The following is a 20,635-nucleotide window of genomic DNA, read 5'->3' on the forward strand; positions in this document are numbered from 1 at the left end:
GATAGGATAAAGATGAGGAGGAGAAGACAAACTCTACAGAATAGCAATTTTGGATAATAGAAGTCGCCAACCTGTTTTTTGTTATATACTTTCATTAGGGGAGAAAGTTTCTTAACCTTTACCACACCCCCCTCACCCCCACCCTGGCGTCATAACTTCTTTTCTTGTTTATTTGAGGAGCTGAAGAAAAAGGTGGATAACAGAAGAAGATCCATATTCCATAATCCTTCGAAATTTGCCCCCCATCCGGACCGACTTGCATCTGTCTGGAGTGACGACAGGGGCCATGGGTGCCAAGCTATCCCTTTCTTCAGGTTCTCTTGATGCGTCCACCAAGCTAAGGCTCCCTTGATCTCTGCAGGGATCTCTATCTTCCAATCTAGATGAGTCGGATTTTTGTCCCACACCGTTAGGAGCCAGTTCTGTAATCTGCGGGTATGAGATTGACTCCACTGTACTGCTTGGATACATGCTGTAAGCTGGCCTAATAACCTCATCACATCTCTTATGGAACAATTGGTCCTCTTCTGAAATGATTTCACTTCTTGACAAACTTTTGATACCTTTTCCTGAGGAAGGAAGGACATCTGGAGCGATGAATTCAGAGAAAATTACCAGGAACGTAATAACCCTGCTGGGATTCAGATCTGATTTTCCCCAATTTATAATCCAACCCAACTGTTTGAGGATGGCAATTGTGAAATCTCTGTGATGTGTTCGCTCCTGTTCGGATCTTGCTACAATTAGTAGATCGTCCAGATACGGTATTATAATTATCCTTTCTGTTCTTAGGAATGCCACTATTTCGATGATAATCTTCGAAAACGTCCTTGGAGCCGAGGATATTCCGAAGGGAAGCGCCTTGTACTGGAAATGACATATGATCCCTTCTGGGTTGAGGACCGCAACCCTGAGAAATTTCTGTGATGCTAGATGTATTGGTACGTGATATTAGGCATCCTGTAAGTCGATTGTACACATAAAGGCTTCTGGAGGGGTGATAGCCGAGCTCACTGTCTCCATTCTGAATTTCCTGTATAGGATGTATTGATTCAGATCTTTCAGGTTGCATATCATTCTGAATGCACCGTTGTTTTTTTTAATTAGGAATAATGGGGAATAGTGACCTTCCCATTTTTGTGATTCTGGAACCGGAATGATGACATCCAGATTTAATAACTTTTGAATTTCCAACCACAACTGAAGAGCAAGCTCTGGAGATGGTTGCCTGGTGAGAAAGAATCTTTGGGGAGGAAGAGATGTAATTTCCAGCCTGTAACCGTCTCTCAACATCGTTAAATTCCATGGATTCTGCGTAATGTTCGTCCAATGCTGGTGAAATTTCAGGAGTCTTCCCCCCACTCTGGTGTAATTTTCTAAATGATGGGGTGGTGTTGCTGGAGCTAAGGAAGAAACCCCTTCCTCTACCCCCTTTGGGGTAGCTCCATTTCCCCCGCTTTCCTTTCCCTCTGTAGGGGAATTTCTTCTCATTTTGGTCCCGAAAGGGCAGCTTCTTCTGAGACGCTTTTGCCTCAGGGAAGCCCTTTTTCAATATAAATTGCTCTATTTTTGGTATCATACGCCAACCCAGTTGCACAAGATATTCCCAGAAACCCAAGATAGATGCTGGAGATGTTGGGAGTCAGGCGGTACTCTGCAGCATATTTTCTGGTCCTGTGCGCGTATTCAGCCATTCTGGGAGGAGGTCAGAGGGCTACTTTACGAAGTGCTCTCAATTTCAATACCCCTGGCCCCCCTTTTCTAACTGCTTAATATCCCACCACAACCCCTTCCTAAGTTATCCATGAAGCAGGTCCTACACATTCTCACTGCAGCCAGGTGTTGGATTGCTCAAAACTGGAAAAACATGACCCCACATACCAGAAGGTCCCTTCTAACAAGAATGAGGGCGACTCGAACTATGGAGTCCATGACGGCATCTATGAATGATAAGGTAGATCTTTTTTCTAAAGTCTGGGAGAAAGTATTAAACCAAGGGAGCAATGATTGAGCACAGAGGTAACCTATAGCGGATCCTGAGACCTTCCCCCTCCCCTTCTCCTTCCTACTATACATTTGTCTAGTGTCTCCCCAATATTTGTAAACGTGTGATATAGCATCTTGGTAATGGGAAAAGTTCCTTCTCCCGATTTTGTAATAGTCTTTCCTTTTACCTTTTTATATTTTACTCTTTTCCTCTTTTAAAAGATAGTATAGACTAGATATGGAGCCTGTGGCTAATGTTTATGATTATCAATCTGCAGTTGGCTTCCAGAACACATTATTGGCCTTTGTTGGCCCTTTTGTATTACAACATAATTGTATCTCTGCTGATTTGTATGTAAAATGTAAAAACCTTTTATTCCTAATAAAAAATACAGTTAAACAAAAAAAAGAAAATTCCAATTAGCCCCTTAACGACTAGGCCGTTTTTTTGTATTTGCATTTCCATTTTTCACTCCCTACCTTCAAAAATCTATAAATTCTTCAATTTTTCATGTAAAGAGCTGTGTAAGGGCTTGTTTTCTGTGTTTCATTATGACGTACAATTTGTATGCATTTGATATTCGATGCTGTGCATTGGGGAGCAGGGAAAAAAAATTCCAATTTTAGAGGAATTGGTGAAAAAAAAGCATTTGCACGGTTTTCTTACGGTAGTATCCATATACTACCGTAAGAAAAACGTGCAAATGCATTTTTTTTTCACATTTTGCACATCATCTATTGCATTGTACAAATCGCACATTGCAATAGATGGCTCATGGGCTTACCTGAGGCCATCTCAATCACACACAGCCGTCGAATTAATGGTGAATAAAAGTGCAAAAAACCCTTATAGAAATAAAATGGTCAATTAAATAATTAAATCTAAAATTTTCTAATTTGATTAAAAATTCAAGTTTGAAAAACTTAAAGTGCAGCAAGTCACGAAAAAACAAATCTCAAAAACAATTGGGTAAGTTAGTTAACAGCACAAATGAGCTTAATCACTAATGGGTTAAAACATGAATTATATGAGGAGTAATTATGTACCTCTATTTCAACTGCAATAGTCATATATTAAAATAGTTTTCATGAAATAAAATGAAATGAAATGCAATAAAAATTGCAGGGACACAGTGATAAATGTGTACAGTCTTTCCTACTAAAGCTTGGAAGGGTCAAAATAACAAAAATGTAAGAGGCGAAGAGCGCAATGGGGTTTATCAAGTTCTTATTCGAATCTGTTTATGTACATCTTTGAAAAGGATACACAGTCTCCCAACGAGTATACATCAGGGCAAACATATAAACTACTCAAAAAATAAAGGGAACACTCAAATAACACATCCTAGATCAGTGATGGCAAACCTTTTAGAGACCGAGTGCCCAAACTACAACAAAGACCCGCTTATTTATCGCAAAGTGCCAACACAGAAATTCAATTTGTGATTTATACTCCCTTCTCTGTCACAGTTTTCATTGATACCAGCACCTGAGGACTCCAATAAAGCAGAAAATAGTCCCAGGTTGAGCTGTCACTTTAAAATAGCTCTGTGCACATAAAATCCTGGGCTGTCTGGGACTGCAGGAAGATACCTGGAGTCATCTCTGGTGATGGCCTGAGTGCCCACAGAAAGGGCTCTGAGTGCCACCTCTGGCACCAGTGCCATAGGTTAGCCATCACTGTCCTAGATCCTAATGAATGAAATATTCTCATTGAATACTTTGTTCTGTACAAATTTGAGTGTGCCGACAACAAAATCACAAAAAAAAAAACTCAATGTAAATCAAAATTTAAACCAATGGAGGCCTGGATTTGCAGTCAGCCACAAAATTAAAGTGGAAAAAAAAAAAAAAAAACACACCAGCATATGGTCTGACAAGGGGTCTGACGATCTCAGACGTTGGACCCTCATAATATCCCCATAAAGACAGTTTCTAATAGTTTGTGTACATGTGTGGCCTGCTTTAGGTCATTTAGCAGCGCTCTGGAAGTGCTCCTCCTGTTCCTCCTTACACTTATGACATTCCCATAAGTAATAAACTAGTGCAACCCCTGCAAGTAGGATCAAAGGCGTAAGTTGCCCTATGTATGATACAGTATAGCATTTCATGCCATTGCTCATTAATCACTGCAAGTATCTTATCACCAAGAATGGTGCCCTCCAGTTCTCACTCCCATTTTTTTAAAAAAAGGTCTCCAAAGTTGAGAAGTGTTTGTTCTCTAGTTTCACTAAACATCCCTACCTACTAAAATATCAAATGTTCCCTCTCAATCCGCTGTACCAATGTCTTGTACATGACTGAGGTAATATGAAGGTATGGTAAATATTCATTGGTTCCCAGGCCCCTTTTGTAGCTCATAAAGCAAACAGTTTATAATTACATGTAGGCTGGGTATAGTGTCCCAAATCACCCCAACGTATTACTATTTTTTTTCTAAAAAAGGCTGTCATACCTTTGGTACGCTTATTAGTAAGCGTTTCCAAAATTGGTCCTTTTCTTTTAGTAGTCTGTGCAGAAGAGACACAATCACTGCTCATTTGTTCTTTGAAACCTTTAAGCTCTTTAACTTTCTAAGAAAAAGAAAAAAAAAAAATTACTAATACAGTTACAATACATATAGATACTTACTGTTTTTTTTTTCATGCCTTAAAAATGGGTATTCTGGGAATATGAACGTCTGATACAAAAATCAATAAAGCTATAGATAAATGAATATAACAGAACTCAACAACATTAGTCACAAAATGGAGCCACAATTGACAATATGTTATGGCCTCTCTAAAGTATGTGGAATAATCACCTAGATATTGCCACTGGAAAGTCCCACGATCCTTTCGTTCTCAGTAACTCCTAGCTCTTTTGCTCTGCTCCCTTGCTCTGTTACCATAGTAATGATTTGTGTAACTACCTTTACTGTAAATGACATCACTGAGATGACTTCTCACCACAACACTGGCCATACTGGATGCACTACAACCAACCGATTATAGCCAAGGGCTCCGGCTGCGGTTGCTCCGAAGCATATCGAGCTGCCCAGCGTATGACCTGCCCAGACAGGTAGTTAAGGTCTGGAAGAACACTACACCCTTGGTCTGTCAGAGCTTGTCCAATGGGCCAGGCGGATATAGAGAAAGTAAAAGGAAAGACAAGAGGCGCTGACCTCGTGAAATATGTAATAAATTTGGTAAAATACGGTCGTTTTAGCCACTCACCTTGTTAGAGAATGAAAAGTGCATATATGGTCTCATGTAGCAGCCGATGGTCTTCTGGTTGCCAGCAGTTCCCGATCCAGAGTGCGGGTTTGCAGAAGGTTAGTGGGAGTCCCCGGTGAAGGACAGGAGAGTCCGGCGCTCCAGGAAAAAACCTCTAGGAACCAGCTTGTATAGTTCCAAAATGGAAGGTTTTTATTTTAACAAGTATAAAATATATAAGAGAATTCAAAAATCATCCATTTTTGAATTCTCTTATATATTTTATACTTGTTAAAATAAAAACCTTCCATTTTGGAATTATACATGCTGGTTCCTAGAGGTTTTTTCCTGAAATGCCGGACTCTCTCCTGTCCTTAACCGGGACTGCCCAGACAAGTGCAAGACATGTGATCAGAAGCCATCTTAGGTGACCCTCTATTTCCTCAGAGATGTTAGGGGGTCTGTATATTACACCAAAAATAATTTTCTCAAAGCTGTCTTGGCTTTGAATTTCAACCCACAAAGTTTCAGCCTCCTCACACTCTTCTGAGACCACTGACTCATTCACAATCGCTTTTACCGTATTTTCTGGACTATAAGACGCACTTTTTTTCCCCAGAAAATGGGGAAAAAACAGTAGTGCGTCTTATAGTCCGGATGTAGCCTGCAGGAGGGGATGGAGCTGCGCTCTGCCAGCTGATGCTGGCAGTAAGCGCAGCCCTTCACAGTGGAGCGCAGCGGCTGTACTGAGTGCCGCTACGCTCCTCTCCTCCTCTCAGCCCTCCACTGCTGGAGGGAATGGAGGGCAGCTAAAGCTGGCAGAGCGCAGCGCTTTGTAACTCAGCAGCAGTGGATAGAGAGGGGGAGGAGAAAGGCACAGACTCTGGCCAATCCCCGCTGGGCTTGTAAGTAGCTCAGAGTGAAGAAGAAGGTGAAGGCTGCCGGCAGTGTGTGCAGAGGAGCCTGTACTGCGCTGTGTCTGACCTGTAACTTCTCTCCGGAACACAGGATCAGATAAGTGATAAGTGCTCCCTTCCCCCGGTCTCTGCTCTCACAGTCTTAACCCCTTGTTGCCTGGTATGTAGAGGCTGCTGTCTTTTGAAGGTACCTTACCCCACAGACCAAGCTCTTGTGACCATTGTACAAGGACTGTCACCTCCTGTGTCCCCTCCCCATAGATTGTAAGCTCTTGTGGCCATCGTACAAGGACTGTCACCTCCTGTGTCCTCCTCCTCCCCATAGATTGTAAGCTCTTATGGCCATTGTACAAGGATTGTCACCTCCTGTGTCCCCCTCCCCATAGATTGTAAGCTCTTGTGACCATTGTACAAGGACTGTCACCTCCTGTGTCCCCTCATCCTCCTCATAGATTGTAAGCTCTTGTGACCATTGTACAAGCACTGTCATCTCCTGTGTCCCCCTCCTCATAGATTGTAAGCTCTTGTGGCCATTGTACAAGCACTGTCAACTCCTGTGTCCCCCTCCTCATAGATTGTAAGCTCTTGTGGCCATTGTACAAGGACTGTCACCTCCTCTGCCCCCTTATCCTACTCATAGATTGTAAGCTCTTGTGGTCATCATACAAGCACTCACATCTCCTGTATCCTCTTCCTCATAGATTGTAAGCTCTGGGGACCATTGTACAAGCACTGTCACCTCCTGTGTCCTCCTCCTCATAGAGTGTAAGCTCTTGTGACCATTGTACAAGCACTGTCATCTCCTGTGTCCCCTCCTCCTCATAGATTGTAAGCTCTTGTGGCCATTGTACAAGGACTGTCATCCCCTGTGTCCTCCTCCTCATAGATTGTAAGCTCTTGTGACCATTGTCACATATACTCATACCTATACAGCCCTGGTAACTCTTGAGACCCCCTGACTACATGCCAGCATAATTCTATCTAATGATAGACGGTGGTGTCCGGGAGAGGAGGATGGGGTGACCGCTGCTCGCCCCAGTTACTGCACCACCCAGTTACTTTACTGTTACTTTATTAAAAATTTTAGCATACTATTTGGGGGAAAAAACATTTTTTCTTATTTTTCCTCCTCTAAAACCTATGTGCGTCTTATGGTCCAGTGCGTCTTATAGTCCGAAAAATACGGTAAGTCTCTTCTGACATACAGACATACACCACCTCCCCTCCTATTTGCCCTGTCTTTCCAAAAGAGTGTAAAACCTTGAATATTAACACCCCAAGCATGCGATGCATCGAGCCATGTCTCTGCTACACCAACAACATCTAACTGTTCCTCTAATATCAGAGCCTCAAGCTCGCCCATTTTGCCTGTGATACTTCTGGCATTTGTGAACATACAATTTAATTTTCCACAGTTATTTGTCTGATTTAAAGTAAATTTACTGGTACATAAATCCTCACCACCGTTCTGTAACTTGTGGATCTCCTTATCCACTGCCTTGGTCCCACATACACCGCCCATCTCACCACCCTCCAACATAACCTGCCCCCTCTCTGACCTGTCTACCCCTCCAGTGTCTTCCTTTTCCTCCTCCCCCGATCCTAGTTTAAATACTCCGCCACCCCTGCTAGGATCTTCTCCCCCAGCACAGCAGCCCCCCTTCCATTTAGGTGCAAGTTATCTGTGGAAAACAGCTTGCACCCCAATGAAAAGTCAGCCCAGTGCTCTAGGAACCCAAATCCCTCTGCTCTACACCAGGATCTGAACCATGCATTTAACTCCCTGAGCTCCCGCTGTCTGCTCTGTGTAGCGCATGGCACAGGTAGGATTCCGGAGACTACTACCTTGGAGGTCCTTTCCTTAAGCTTTGAACCTAGTTCTTTAAAATTATTCTTCAGGCTAAGCCCAGCTACCATCTATTCTGTCATTGGTACCAACATGGACCACGACAGCTGGGTCATCCCCAGCCCCTCCCAGTAATTTATCCACCCTTTCCCCCACATGCCGAACCCTGGCACCAGGGAGACAGCAAACCATTCGGTTGAGGCGGTCTTGGCGACAAATTATTCTGTCCGTCTTCCTGATTATAGAGTCCCCTACAACCACTAGCTGCCTTGGCTTACCTGCACTCCCATCCACCCTACTACTAGCTGGTCTGCTCCCCCGGCTGTGAGGAAGAGCAGGATCCGCTAGGGCTGCCATTTCTGACACTGACGTCCTTACATCATTGCACAATTTTGCAATTTTGCTTGGATGTTCAGAGTCAGAGTTGGCCTTCCTTTTCTTTGACCCCTTCCTACCCCCTGTATTTACAGTAACCCAGCTACCCACCTGGCCCTGCTGGCTTTCCTCTCCACCCTCCACTTCTACCCCGCTTATTGCTTGCTCAGTGAGCAGCATACTCCTCTCAAGATTGTCAATTGCTCGCAGCCGTGCAATATCTTCCTCCAGATCTCTAACACGAGCTTCCAGTAGAAAAATATGGGCACATCTGTCACAGCGGTATTCACCCTCGAACTCTTGTTCCAGCAGTGTATACATGCGACAGAGTGTGCACTGGAGCATACCACCAATCTAGCTAGCCATATCCTAGTAACAAAACAGTGATAAGTATACAAATCAAGAGATATGTAGATTACTTATAGTTCTGTGGACTTCTCTTTTTTCAAACTCCGCTTTTTTCTACTCCACTTAAACTCACTAGCCACTTGGAATCACAAGCCAAAACTGAGCGAACTCAAAAGTGAGTTGCTAGACCTTAATTTATCAGGTGTGAACACTAATCCCTCCTCCCAATTAGCAGACCAGGCAAAGAAAGGAAAAAAAAATCTATTTAAATTGTGACACTAAGAAAAGTGCCTTGCTATTACCTATATAATCAGTCCACAATCACCCAAACAACAGATTCACTCTTATCACACACAAAACTCCGCTTTTTTCAACTCCACTCTTGAACTTACTAGTCACATGGAATCACAAGCCAAAACTGAGCGAGCTGCCATGGGAAACCCTATATAATAAATCTAGAGATGATAGGAGGCTTGCTGAGATGGTCTGTAGGGCCTGCAGTGATGTCACAAACATGTGGCTCATCACAGGTTTCAAATCGGCAAATTACAAATATGCTCTCCTATTCTGGCTTCAGTGGGGTGAACCAGGAAGTGCCCACCCACATCAGTATAAGCCGAATCTGAATCTAATTTTGTATATACCAGACATAGCTCATAGTGATGGGAATTACGGCTCTTCTTAGTGAGCTGGCTCATTAGGCTCTGCTCACCAAGAAGAGCGGGCTCTTCTGGCTCCTGAACGGCTCCATATTAACCCCTTCACGATATATCTGCCACGGAGCTATGAAGGGTGTATGAAGAGGGCTCACGGGCTGAGCCCTCTTCTTACAGTGATGGGCTTTGCTGCATATTGCAGCAAGGACCCATCGTTATAACCTGCTAGAACAGTAGTATTGCAGTATATTGGTAGGAACGTTAGGACCATCTAGGGCTAATGTACTCTAGATGGTCTAAGAAAGTGAAAAAAAAAGTTTAAAAATTTATAAAATATTAAAAGTTCAAATCCCCCCCATTCCCTAGAACTTATATAAAACATAATAAACAGTAAAAATCAAAGACACATTAGGTATCGCCACGTCCTAAAATGCAAAAAATCTAAATCTAAAAACAGTTAAGGCCGACGGTGACCTCCGAAACGGCAAATGGCGCCCAAATGAGCGAAAGTACCCTCTGTCCTTAAGGGGTTAAATATATAATAAGGAGCCGCAGGACAGTCAGTCACCCCACCACTTTTAACCTGATTTTATCAGGTTAAAGGGGGCGTTCTGAGCCATTTGGCGGCAGGGTTTGGAGAGCCGCCCGCGTCGTTCACGCGAATAAGCCGGCTCATTCGCGAGCCACCCATCACTAATATCTCAGACTGGCAAGAAGAGAGCAGCATGATACAGGTATCATTGGAATTGTTATCAAAGGCTCTCACCAGCTGTGCTAACAATATTTTTCATTATTAAATTTACAGTTAATATTATGCACTCTATGTAAACAATGAGTCACAATTTATGAAGTTATTGATTTTGTATGCAATGTTGGTATTGTAAGAAGAAGTGTACATCTGAGTTTTCAAAATAAATTGGCATATATTACAACGTGCAAAGAAGAAAACTCCAGCGCAGGCTCCTTGGTCTTTATAGAGGCAACTTTTCTTTATTCAGCATACAGCATAGACGTACATCGGGTAAAACACAGTAGGTTCTGATCTACGCGTTTCGGCTAAAAGGGCGATGCCACACATGGCGTTTTTCGTCCGTTTTTCCCAATTATCTTAATAGATAAACAGGTTGTAAGCAGCCAAATGCATGGTAAACAGCCAAAAACGGACCGAAAACGGATATTTAAAAACCGACCAAAAACACCATGTGTGGTATCACCCTTGGGCTGGCGCCACACGTACCACTGGGACAGGCCGCAGCCTCGATTGCATCGGCGTTTCTATGGAAACGCCTGCGATCGGGAACGAGCCGCCGGTGTTTCGCGTTAATTTAATGCAACATCGGCGGCTCATTCCCAATCGCAGGCGTTTTCATGGAAACGCTGATACTATCGGGCCGCGGCCCGCCCCGGTGGGTGTGGCTTTGTCTGCGTTTTCAAATGCATACAAAGCGGTGCGTGTGGCACCAGCCTTTTTTCAGATCGTAAAAAACGCATGCGTTTTTGACCAGTTTTAATTAAGATAATTGGTCAAACCTGTCAAAAACGCATGTGTTTCGGTCCGCGATGTGAAAACGCACTAACTGAAAACGGCCTAGACACACATGGCGTTTTTGGGCCGTTTTTACTAAGTGCGTTTTCAGATCGTTAAAAACGCATGCGTTTTCGTACGTTTTTCCGAAATTGAGCAATGAAAACGGACAAAAACGCCATGCGTTTTTAACTATCTGAAAAAGCACTTAGTAAAAACGGCCCAAAAACGTTTTGGCCATTTTTGACAGGATTGAGCAATTATCTTAATTCAAACTGGTTTTTAACAATCTGAAAACGCACTAACTAAAAACGGCCCAAAAACGGCCTAAAAACGCCATGTGTGTCTTCACCCTTAGTCTTGCTCTAACCTGACCTATACTCCACAGACTTTTAAATGAAATTTCCCAATTGGTTACACATGTTTTAGTGGGTGGAGAGAGACATACAACTAAAAAACATTAACTGTTTAAAAACCACAACTACTTGCAATGCACAATCATGAGCTTTCATTTACAACTTTGCAATCTGTAAACTATACACTGGTATTAACCGGTAGATGTTAATCTACATATATAATAGTAGAAGCATATTTTAAAGGGGTTGTCCGAGTTCTGAAAAAACTAAAGGTGGCCGGGAGAGGGCTGCTTAAAAAAAAAATAAAGATGTACTTACCTTCCGGCGCCCTCTGGTATCCAGCGCCCTCTGGTATCAGCTTCCGGCCGGACCCGACAAGCTGAATCCAGCGTTGCTCCGGCGGCCAGGTTTGTTTACATGGCGCCTGGACTGGAGCGACAGCAGCGCTGGATAGCGGAGTGCACCGGAAGGTAAGTAGGACTTTATTTTTTTTAAGCAGGGCTCTCCCGGCCACCTTTAGCTTTTTTTTTCAGAACTCTCGAACAACCCCTTTAAGAAAGAGAGGTGGAGAACAAGAAGAGGATATACTTTACAGAAATAGGATTATTTTATAGTTGGAATTGTGTTAACAATTATGTTAACACCATGCATGGGTATAAACTGTAGGTTACAAGGAATAGAGCTTTACCTATATTTTTAAAATATGTTTCAATCTCAGTAAATAGCGATTAGATCGTGGCGTGAATTCAGACCTTTGGGTTGTCTTGTCTCTGGGACAAAAATCCTGCTAGGTATACAACATAAGATGTATTACAGTTAATAAAAGTTTTGATATTTTGTGTTGTGTAAGAAGTAAATGAATTGTTCTTACATATATATTTACGAACAATTCTTTTTATTTCTTCAAATTGTCTACTGTATTGGGTGACAAAAGTGACAGATTCAGAATTGACTTTGTTGGTTGGAGCACTTTTATTTTTATTCTTAAAAATAACGAAGATCTTAGTTTATTATATACTCTCTGGTAAGCAGATTTAATTAGATTAGAAAGTATCTTTTCATATTGTAGGGTAACAGCAGTAACGAATACTGGTATGGATTTATTTTCTAAGGAGGCAATAGGATGGTTTTTTTTTTTATTATGAAGAAAAGATGCCTCCTCCTGTTGTGTCAAATTGTCCATTTACCTTCTGATATTTTGTTGGTTGCAATCTATGTTGCAATCATGTAGAAATCACAAGCAGAAGAGTCTCTAAACGCTTCTTAAAGGGGTTATGCCACGAAACAAATTACTTCACAAAACTCCCAAAGAGGTTAAAATATTTAAAAAAGCCATTTGTAATGGTAACCTGGAATGAAAGATAACTTTTTATTTGTTATTATGATGCTTGTTCAGGCTCTATTCTTTTCCACACAGAAGCAGATATGGGAGGGGCCTAGCACGCACATGCACAGCACTGACAGAGGCAGTTATTTCACATCACTGACTTTAGCGTCTCCTTCCACCTGTGGAAGGAGGATGGCAGGAGGTTTTGGAGCTCAGGGGATGTCACAGTTCAGCCTGATGCTTTTTTTTTTTTTTTTAATCTCTGCAGCCTCCTGTGTGATCTAGTGGTGGCTACTTAGGGGGAAGGAAAGGGCTGCTACACAGCAATGAGGTTACAGCCATGTTGTTAGGGGAGGACTGCCCTCTGTATAGGCTACCGTACCTTGAATGTGCACAGTAAGCACCTGTGGAGCTGAGGCTTGCAGTAAGCAGTGGAGATCACAGGCATCCCTCGTGTACACAGCTAAGCTCTCTGCCCCTCCTCCTCTCTCACTTGCTATTGGCTACAGTGTGTCAGCTGATCTCTCATTGTGGAGAGGAGCTGTGAGCCTGTGGAGGAATATGCAGCAGCAGGCTGACTCCTTGTGTGCAGACTCAGCCATATCAGCTGTTGCTCAGGACGGGACACAGCTACCAGCAGGGGGCGCCAGCAACCAGAACAAAAGGGTTATCTCAGTAAGGCTGCAGATTTTGAAATAAGTGTAAATGGTGAAAGTACTTGTCAAAATGCATTGGATCCAATTACAGCCATGTGCTATTGTGACACAACCCCTTTAAGTGAAGAAAATCATTTTGGCTATGATACATTCCCCTTTGGGCAAATTATTTTTAACATGGGGCTGATCACACAAGGTAGCATATAATAAGGTCTTTCCTGAGGTAGGTTTTCTATATAGAACTGACTGAATGCAGTTTGTGGTAGAGTCTCCTATTAACTCAAGGTCCAAAAAGGGAATGTATTTGTGGAAATAGAAGAATGTGAATTGTAAGTTATGATTATTGGTATTAAAGGGGTTTTCCCCATGAACAAAAGTTGGGGCCTAACTTGCTGATCAGTGGTGGTCTCAGTGCTATTAATGCTGGTAAAATACTGATTCTGAACTAATTTGTTTGTGAACTACACAAGCTTGTTACAAAAGTGGAGGCACACGTTGTAATATATACCAATTTATTTTGAAAACTCAGGACGTACACTTATTACTATACCGATATCACATACAAGATCAATAACTTCATAAATTGTGACCAATCACGTTGTTTATTTAAAGGGAACCTAACACCACGATTCTACCTATAAAAGGTAGAACAGGTGGGAGGTGCATTTTATAAAGCCGGACATGAGGCTAGATGTCACGGCTACTCCACGCCCCAGTAGCCTCTACACTCCTCCTACCCGACATCTTTGGCGCGCAGATCGTAGCTGCACGCCCTCATCCGAGATGCCGGCGTTCTGCGCAGCTACGAAGAGCTGCGCTGAACATCTCAGGGTAGGAGTAAAGAGCCTCATATCCGGCTCCACGCCCCAGTAGCCGCAATACAAAATTTACATATTAGGGCAATAAAGTTTTCAAAAGATATTGGGGACGTGAGGATTAGCTCCAAAAAGGGCTAATCCTCACGTTCCATACATGCCCCTACCACCTGTCCTATCTTTATAGGTAGAATCGTGGTGGTAGGTTCCCTTAACCCCTTATCACCGACACTAGTTTTCAGCTCAATGACCAGACTTGATTTTTCAAATCTGACATGTCTCACGATAATTGGTTATAACTTCGGAACGCTTTAACATATCCGGGTGATTTTGAGAATGTTTTCTCGTGACTTATTGTACATGTTAGTTATAAAATTTAAGTGATAAGTTTTGTGTTTCGTTCTGAAAAAAAGTGAAAATTTGGCAAAAGTTTGAAATGTTCTGGTTTCCAGACAAGATGTAAAACTACCCAAAAAGTTTGATAATTAACATTTACAGAATTTCTGCTTTATGTTGGAATGATATTTTATGCTTCCGGTCATTTTTCTAGGATGTTATGAGGTGCAGAACTTTAGGTGCGATTTTTCTTATTTTCATGAAAATTGCCAAAACTCACATTTTGATGGACAAGTCAGCTTCCAAGTGACTTTGAGAGGCCTAAATAATAGTAAAACCCCATAAAATTACCCCCACTCTAAAAACTTCACCCCTCAATGTATGTAAAACAACTTCTATTAAGTCTATTAACCCTTTAAGTGTTTCACATGGGTTAAAAAATATGGACCTGTGATTTAGAAACTATAGAATTTTTTTGGAAAATACATTAATTTAGGCCAAACTGACAGTTTCAGAATAAATTAAATGATGAAACGCACTGCAACGTTTGATGCCCAATTCCTCCCGAGTTTACTGATACCCCATATGTGGTGGTAAACTGCTGTATGGGCGCACGGCCGAGTAAAGAATGAATGGAGGCGCCATTCACAGCAGATTTGTATTGTCACATTATACGATCTATAAATTTTTATTTTTTTTGGTAATGCAAACATATGAGGTCTTATTATTTACGGGATGATATACAATGTATAGATAATTCATTTTGGGAGTCTAAAGCTTATTCATGAGATTTTATTAAAGGGGTATTCTAGGAATCAGCATAATTCATATACAAGGGGGCACTCAAAATATAAGCTAATGTGTAATTAGTTGTTATTTAAAATTTTGCTCCCCCTAGGAAAATGCTGATGACATAGACTGTGATGGAGAATTAATATGCTACTGGCCCTTTAATCAGTCCGTTAATTTCCTCCGCGCGGTCCGTTGCAGGACAGAAGATGGCTGCTGGTCACATGTCCACATCACATGGCCTGAACCTGCCTGGGCAGGTCATGTGATCACCACTATGTTTGGCTGTAGTTGGTTGGTTGCAGTGCATCCAGTATGGCCAGTGTTTTGGTGATGGCAGTTACACATCATTACTATGGTAACAGAGCAAGAAAACCTGTTAGATCATCACTGGGAGCAGAGCATAAGAGGGAGGAGGAGGAGTTACTGAGAACTAAAGGATCATGGAACTTGTAGTTTCCAGTGGCGGCCATCTTAGTGATAACTCCACCTACTTTAGAGATGCCATAAATTTGGTAAATCATAAAATCAAATTATTTAAGCTCCATTTTGTGACTAATGACATTGAGTATTGTTGTATTCATTTATTTATATCATCATGGGTTTTTGTGTCAGACGTTCATATTCCCGGAATACCCCTTTAACTATTTTAAGGGGCGCACAAACAAAATCATCCATTTTTATTTTGGATTGTTAGCATTTTTTTTCCCCCGCTCACCGTAACGTAAAAATAATATTTTATCTTTATTCTCTGGTTCACTACGATTGCGGTGATATCTCATTTATATAGTTTTTCTTATTTTTGCTCAATTTTCCTGAGCAAAACCAATATTGGAGAAAATCGCATTGTTTTTACTATTGACAACTTTTCATGGCCATAACTTCTGTATTTTTCTGTTGTCAGATCTGGTTGAGGGCTTATTTTTTGCGAAAACAGTTGTTCTTTTCAGTCGTATCATATTAGGGAACGTAACTTTTTTTGATCACTTTTTAGAACATTTTTTGTGATGGTGTTTGATGAAAAATAGTATGTGTTACTGGGGAGATTATGGGACTTTTATTTTATTTATTTAATTATATTATAAAAAGATAAAATTTTTTTTTTTTTTTTTTTTTTTAACTTTTATACATTTTCTACTTCTTGGCTTGAATAAGCGATCATCCGATCGCTTATTCAAGCCTTTACACTGCAATACACTTGTATTGCAGTGTATAGTGTAAGTAACTGAGCATGCCACGCATGTTCAGTTACTTACAGCCGGGTCCTGTCAGGAAGGCAGAACCCGGCACAGAGAGGAGCCAACAGCCCCGGGTCACTCGTCGGGACCCAGGACAGCGGCAGGAGGGATCGGATCCCCCGGTAAGCACACCGGGGGGGGGGGGGGGGGGGCCATGCTTGACCGTGGCTTGTAAGGGGTTACACACCCAGGATCAGAGTTTTTCCGATCCCGCGTGTTAGTGCCAGGTCTGGGCTGTGATATCACAGCCCGACACCGGCAGCAGCGGGACCCGGTGTCCCGAAATCTTCTTCTGACGCGCCGCCGTAGAAAGGCGTACGCGTCAGAAGAAGTACCCTTAATGACCGCCGTAAAAAGCCGATACGGCGGTCATTAAGGGGTTAAAGATCATGCACTCTTTGTAAAGTCCAATATATTGACAGCACTAAACGTAAATTAAAACGCAGAGTACATTACAGGTGCAACATCAACCCCTTTATCCACATTACAGATAAACACTTCAGAGACTACTGAATTACTGTAACGATCTTATGTACATATACTAATCTATTAGTCTATTAACTTTTATATAGCCTATATGTCAAAGTGTGTGTGAGTGTATGTTACAGTTTGTCCCCTAAATTTTGTAATACTACCTTAAAGGGAACCCGTCACCACTATTTTCACAAATACAGGTAGTGACAGGTTCCTATAGAGCTCTAATAACTATTTGACACCCTGCTTGTAGCTAAAAATGATGCCCCTGAGATTCCCATATATTCAACTTTATAGTTTTACCTGGTAACTAAGCATGGCTACAGCGAGTCCAGGTGGGGCATGGCCTCCTCAGGCTGAGTCCAGCAGCTCCTCCCCATCCCCATCTCTGTATGCTGCTATAATGTCATGTGACCAAGGTGACATCATCACAGGTCCTATAGCTTTTGTAGCATTAGGAACTGTACACTAAGCATATATGTCATGAAATCACAGCATATTTTATCACATTAAATCACAGCAGCCTGCATGGAAAGGAGTAGAAGTCCATGGAGGCTGCTGTGATTGTTTTATGTGGTCAGATATGTACATGGGGTATAGTTTTCATATTAAGCAGCTCAAGGACCTTTGATGATATCACCCTGATCACATGACATTAGGCCACGCCCCCATCTTTTTGGACCGTTCACCATACCATAAAAATAATAGGTTAGCTTTTGTCTATGAATCACTACGGCTACTCATTTATATAGTTTTTCTATATACTTTCAAAAGTATATAGAGAAGAAAAACCAATATAGAGAAAATCTCATTTGTTTTAGCATCGCCAAGCCAAACTGTAGAAAAAAAATTAAAACAATGAAGAGGATTTTTTTTTTTAATTAAAAACAATTAAAAGTTAAAGTAAGGAGTTAAAGGGGTTTTGCCACAAAGGCAAGTTAGGCCCTATCCACGGGCTCTGCTTGACGGTGCCAGAAGCAGGACGTAGTAGTACGGCTCAGGTCACAAAGTTACCTGGGTCCGTGCAGTACCATTAAGTTATGCAAAGGGAAGGAGGTTAAAAATTATATATATATATATATATATATATATATATAAAGCATAAATTTGGTATTTTATGATATTAAGGTTAATAAAGACTGACAATTTGAAGAAAAACATCTGATTTGCCTTTTTTTTTTTTTAAATAGCTTTCACAGAAAGGGTGAATAAAAGTTCATGAGTTTAGGAGCGTTGCCTAACCATCCATGTAAGGAGACTTGCGACCCGAAGCTCCTGCAACAGATCCAGCAATTATCCTGCCTTCACTGCCATTGGCTAGTACCGAACACCTGAAACGACACATAAAATGTTCCGAAATTGACAGGCAAGGGTCCACTATGATTCTGGAGAGCAGAGCGATAAAGGAGAAGGAGGACGGGAGAAGCAACATTGCCATGCCGCATAAGAAAAATGGCGGAGCGACCCAGATCAGAGTGCAGGAAGTCACGGCGCGCCTGGAAAAATATGCCAGGTCAGCCATGGGTCCGCAGGTAGCAGACAATGAAGTATCTGAACCCTAACGACGACCTGAAACTTGATATGGATCCCCCTATGGTCACTGCGGAACAACAGGGGACTGCTACAACATGTGGCAACCATATATTCCCAGAGGGCCTCTCACATCCAGCCAAGACACGGTCCTGCAGAGCCTACAAAATACTCCTGAGGAGCCCACTCTAAAAGACTTGTTTACGGCAATATCCCACTGTGGCTCTGCACTGCTTACTATGAACGCAAACTTTGGCAGCCTAACAGAGGACATTTGACTTATTTGTCATGACATACGCAGAGCAAATGAAAAAGTGCACGCCATTGAAGACCGGACCAGTGAGATAGAGGACCAGCTACCACCGGGGAAGCGTGACTTCCAAAAAAAAATTATTAACAAACGTCTCTATGCTTATGGATAAGTCTGAAGATATTGCAAACAGATTGAGAAGGAACAATCTCCGGTTGGTTGGGGGTGCCTGAAAGAGCGGTGGGCAAACGACCGATGGACTTTTTTGAATCCTCAGAAAGTACGTTCTCCCCAGTTTGCTTTAGAAAGGACACCCAGAGTGCTGACGCAACCCCCCAATCTACCCAGGGGCACCCAATCCTACTCAAGATACTACACTTCTGAGACCGGGTCAATATACTTCGGCAGGCGAGAGATCATGCAACGCTGAAGGAAACGAATTTCCATCTTCCCAGACTTCTCAGCAGCCGTACATAGGAGGCACGCTCATATAATATATTTATCTCAAAAGGATATATACATCTATATATCAAAAAAGGAGGCTACGCAACCTCCAAGTACCATACTCTATGACCTTACTGGCTCGACAGAGTGGTGGCCCTAGGACAGTGATGGCGAACCTTTTAGCTGCCGAGTGCCCAAAACCCCACTTATTTATGGCAAGGTGCCAACCAAAACTTAAAGCAGTAAGTTTTTGCTCCCTGTTCTTCAACAACTTTCAATCATATTGTCCTCCTGAGGACAGCAACACAGTAGAAAAATGGAAAATTTGCATCATTTTAGCTTCTTTCCAGTGTCCCTTTGTACACAGAGAATCGCGGGGCCAGCAGGAGGTCCTCCAAAGATAATTCAGCCCTGTCTATTCATTCTCCCTCTTCCTACAGTCCCAAGTAGCAAAGTAAGTATCAAAGTATGAGTGAAAGCAGCATATTTTAAGTTGCTTGGAACTGCAGAAGGATTCTTTGAGTTCTGTCTGGTGTGCTGGGACGATCGCCCAGGTGCCCACAGAAAGGGCTCTGAGTGCCACCTCTGGCACCCGTGCCATAGGTTCGCCACCATTGCCCTAGGAGAAGAGCACATTGGAAATCCAGTGGCTCGACAACACCGATGGGTGACTCCGTGCACGGAGATCAACATGACTGACCGGCGGCCACATGAAGGACGGTATTTTATTCTCTTTATGTTGCATTAGACAATTCACCTAGTCTATTGCTTTAGGACGCCAGGGGCGATTTACTTAACATTCTTCTCTGGTGAGAAGTAAGGGCATCTTTTGTCTCTATGACGTTTGTTTGTTTGTTTGTTTGTTTGGGGGGGGATTTAAGTCCAGCAGTCCAGTGTCTTCTGACAGGTACAGATATACAGCCGTGGGGGGTAAGATGTATAACATATGTCAGATCATATGACCTCACCGATTATGGCTGACCAACTGAACATCACTGTTTGGAATATTAGGGGCAAATAAAAGATATGCAGTGCTCGCTGAGGCTAGGCGACACAAGCCAGCTATAATTGGGCAACTTGAGACCCACTTAACCGCAGCAAACACGCACCTAATGAACAGGACATGGATAGTCCAAGACCTTCCACTCTACATATTCCACGCACTCTAGAGGGGTCAACGTGTTAATTCCCAAGTCCATCTCTTTTGAATGCTTTAGATCCTCAGTTGACTCAGATGGCCGGTTTGTCTGTTTATACTGTTCAGTACAAAAGGTTCACTTGATTCTTGTGTTTATATATCCCTCCCCCATATTCCTGCAAAGTCCTTAAGAAAATTATTTTGTCTCAGGACTGCCCCAAGTACCTGTATTGGTATTGGGAGATTATAATAACTGCCTAAACCCAACACTAGACAAATTTCAGGGCGAGGGAGACAGATATTCTCCAGGCCCAACCAATCTGGCTTGGCTACTAGATGAAATTGGGTGGTTTCACATATGGCGTGTGAGGAATCCATGCGCGCTGCAATACTCCTGCTACTCTAGCCCTTTTGGTACTCTCTCCCGCATTGATC

General features: G+C 42.4%; 1 protein-coding gene across 10 annotated transcripts in view; it reads right to left on the reverse strand.

Annotated features, from left to right (window-relative positions):
* The window catches only part of ZNF830 (zinc finger protein 830), a 1,461,156-nt gene that overhangs the window by 1,431,018 nt on the left and 9,503 nt on the right, over positions 1 to 20,635 (reverse strand). For all 10 annotated transcript variants that reach the window (XR_011855817.1, XR_011855818.1, XR_011855820.1 and 7 more), the window contains exon 3: positions 4,442 to 4,559. Coding sequence is in view for 6 of the 10 variants with exons in the window: in XM_072152932.1 (XP_072009033.1) it covers positions 4,442 to 4,559 (118 nt within the window). In the remaining 4 variants the exon portion in view is untranslated. The remainder of the gene's footprint in view (positions 1 to 4,441; positions 4,560 to 20,635) is intronic.

Source organism: Engystomops pustulosus, chromosome 5 (assembly GCF_040894005.1).
Source record: "Engystomops pustulosus chromosome 5, aEngPut4.maternal, whole genome shotgun sequence".
Taxonomy (NCBI): domain Eukaryota; kingdom Metazoa; phylum Chordata; class Amphibia; order Anura; family Leptodactylidae; genus Engystomops; species Engystomops pustulosus.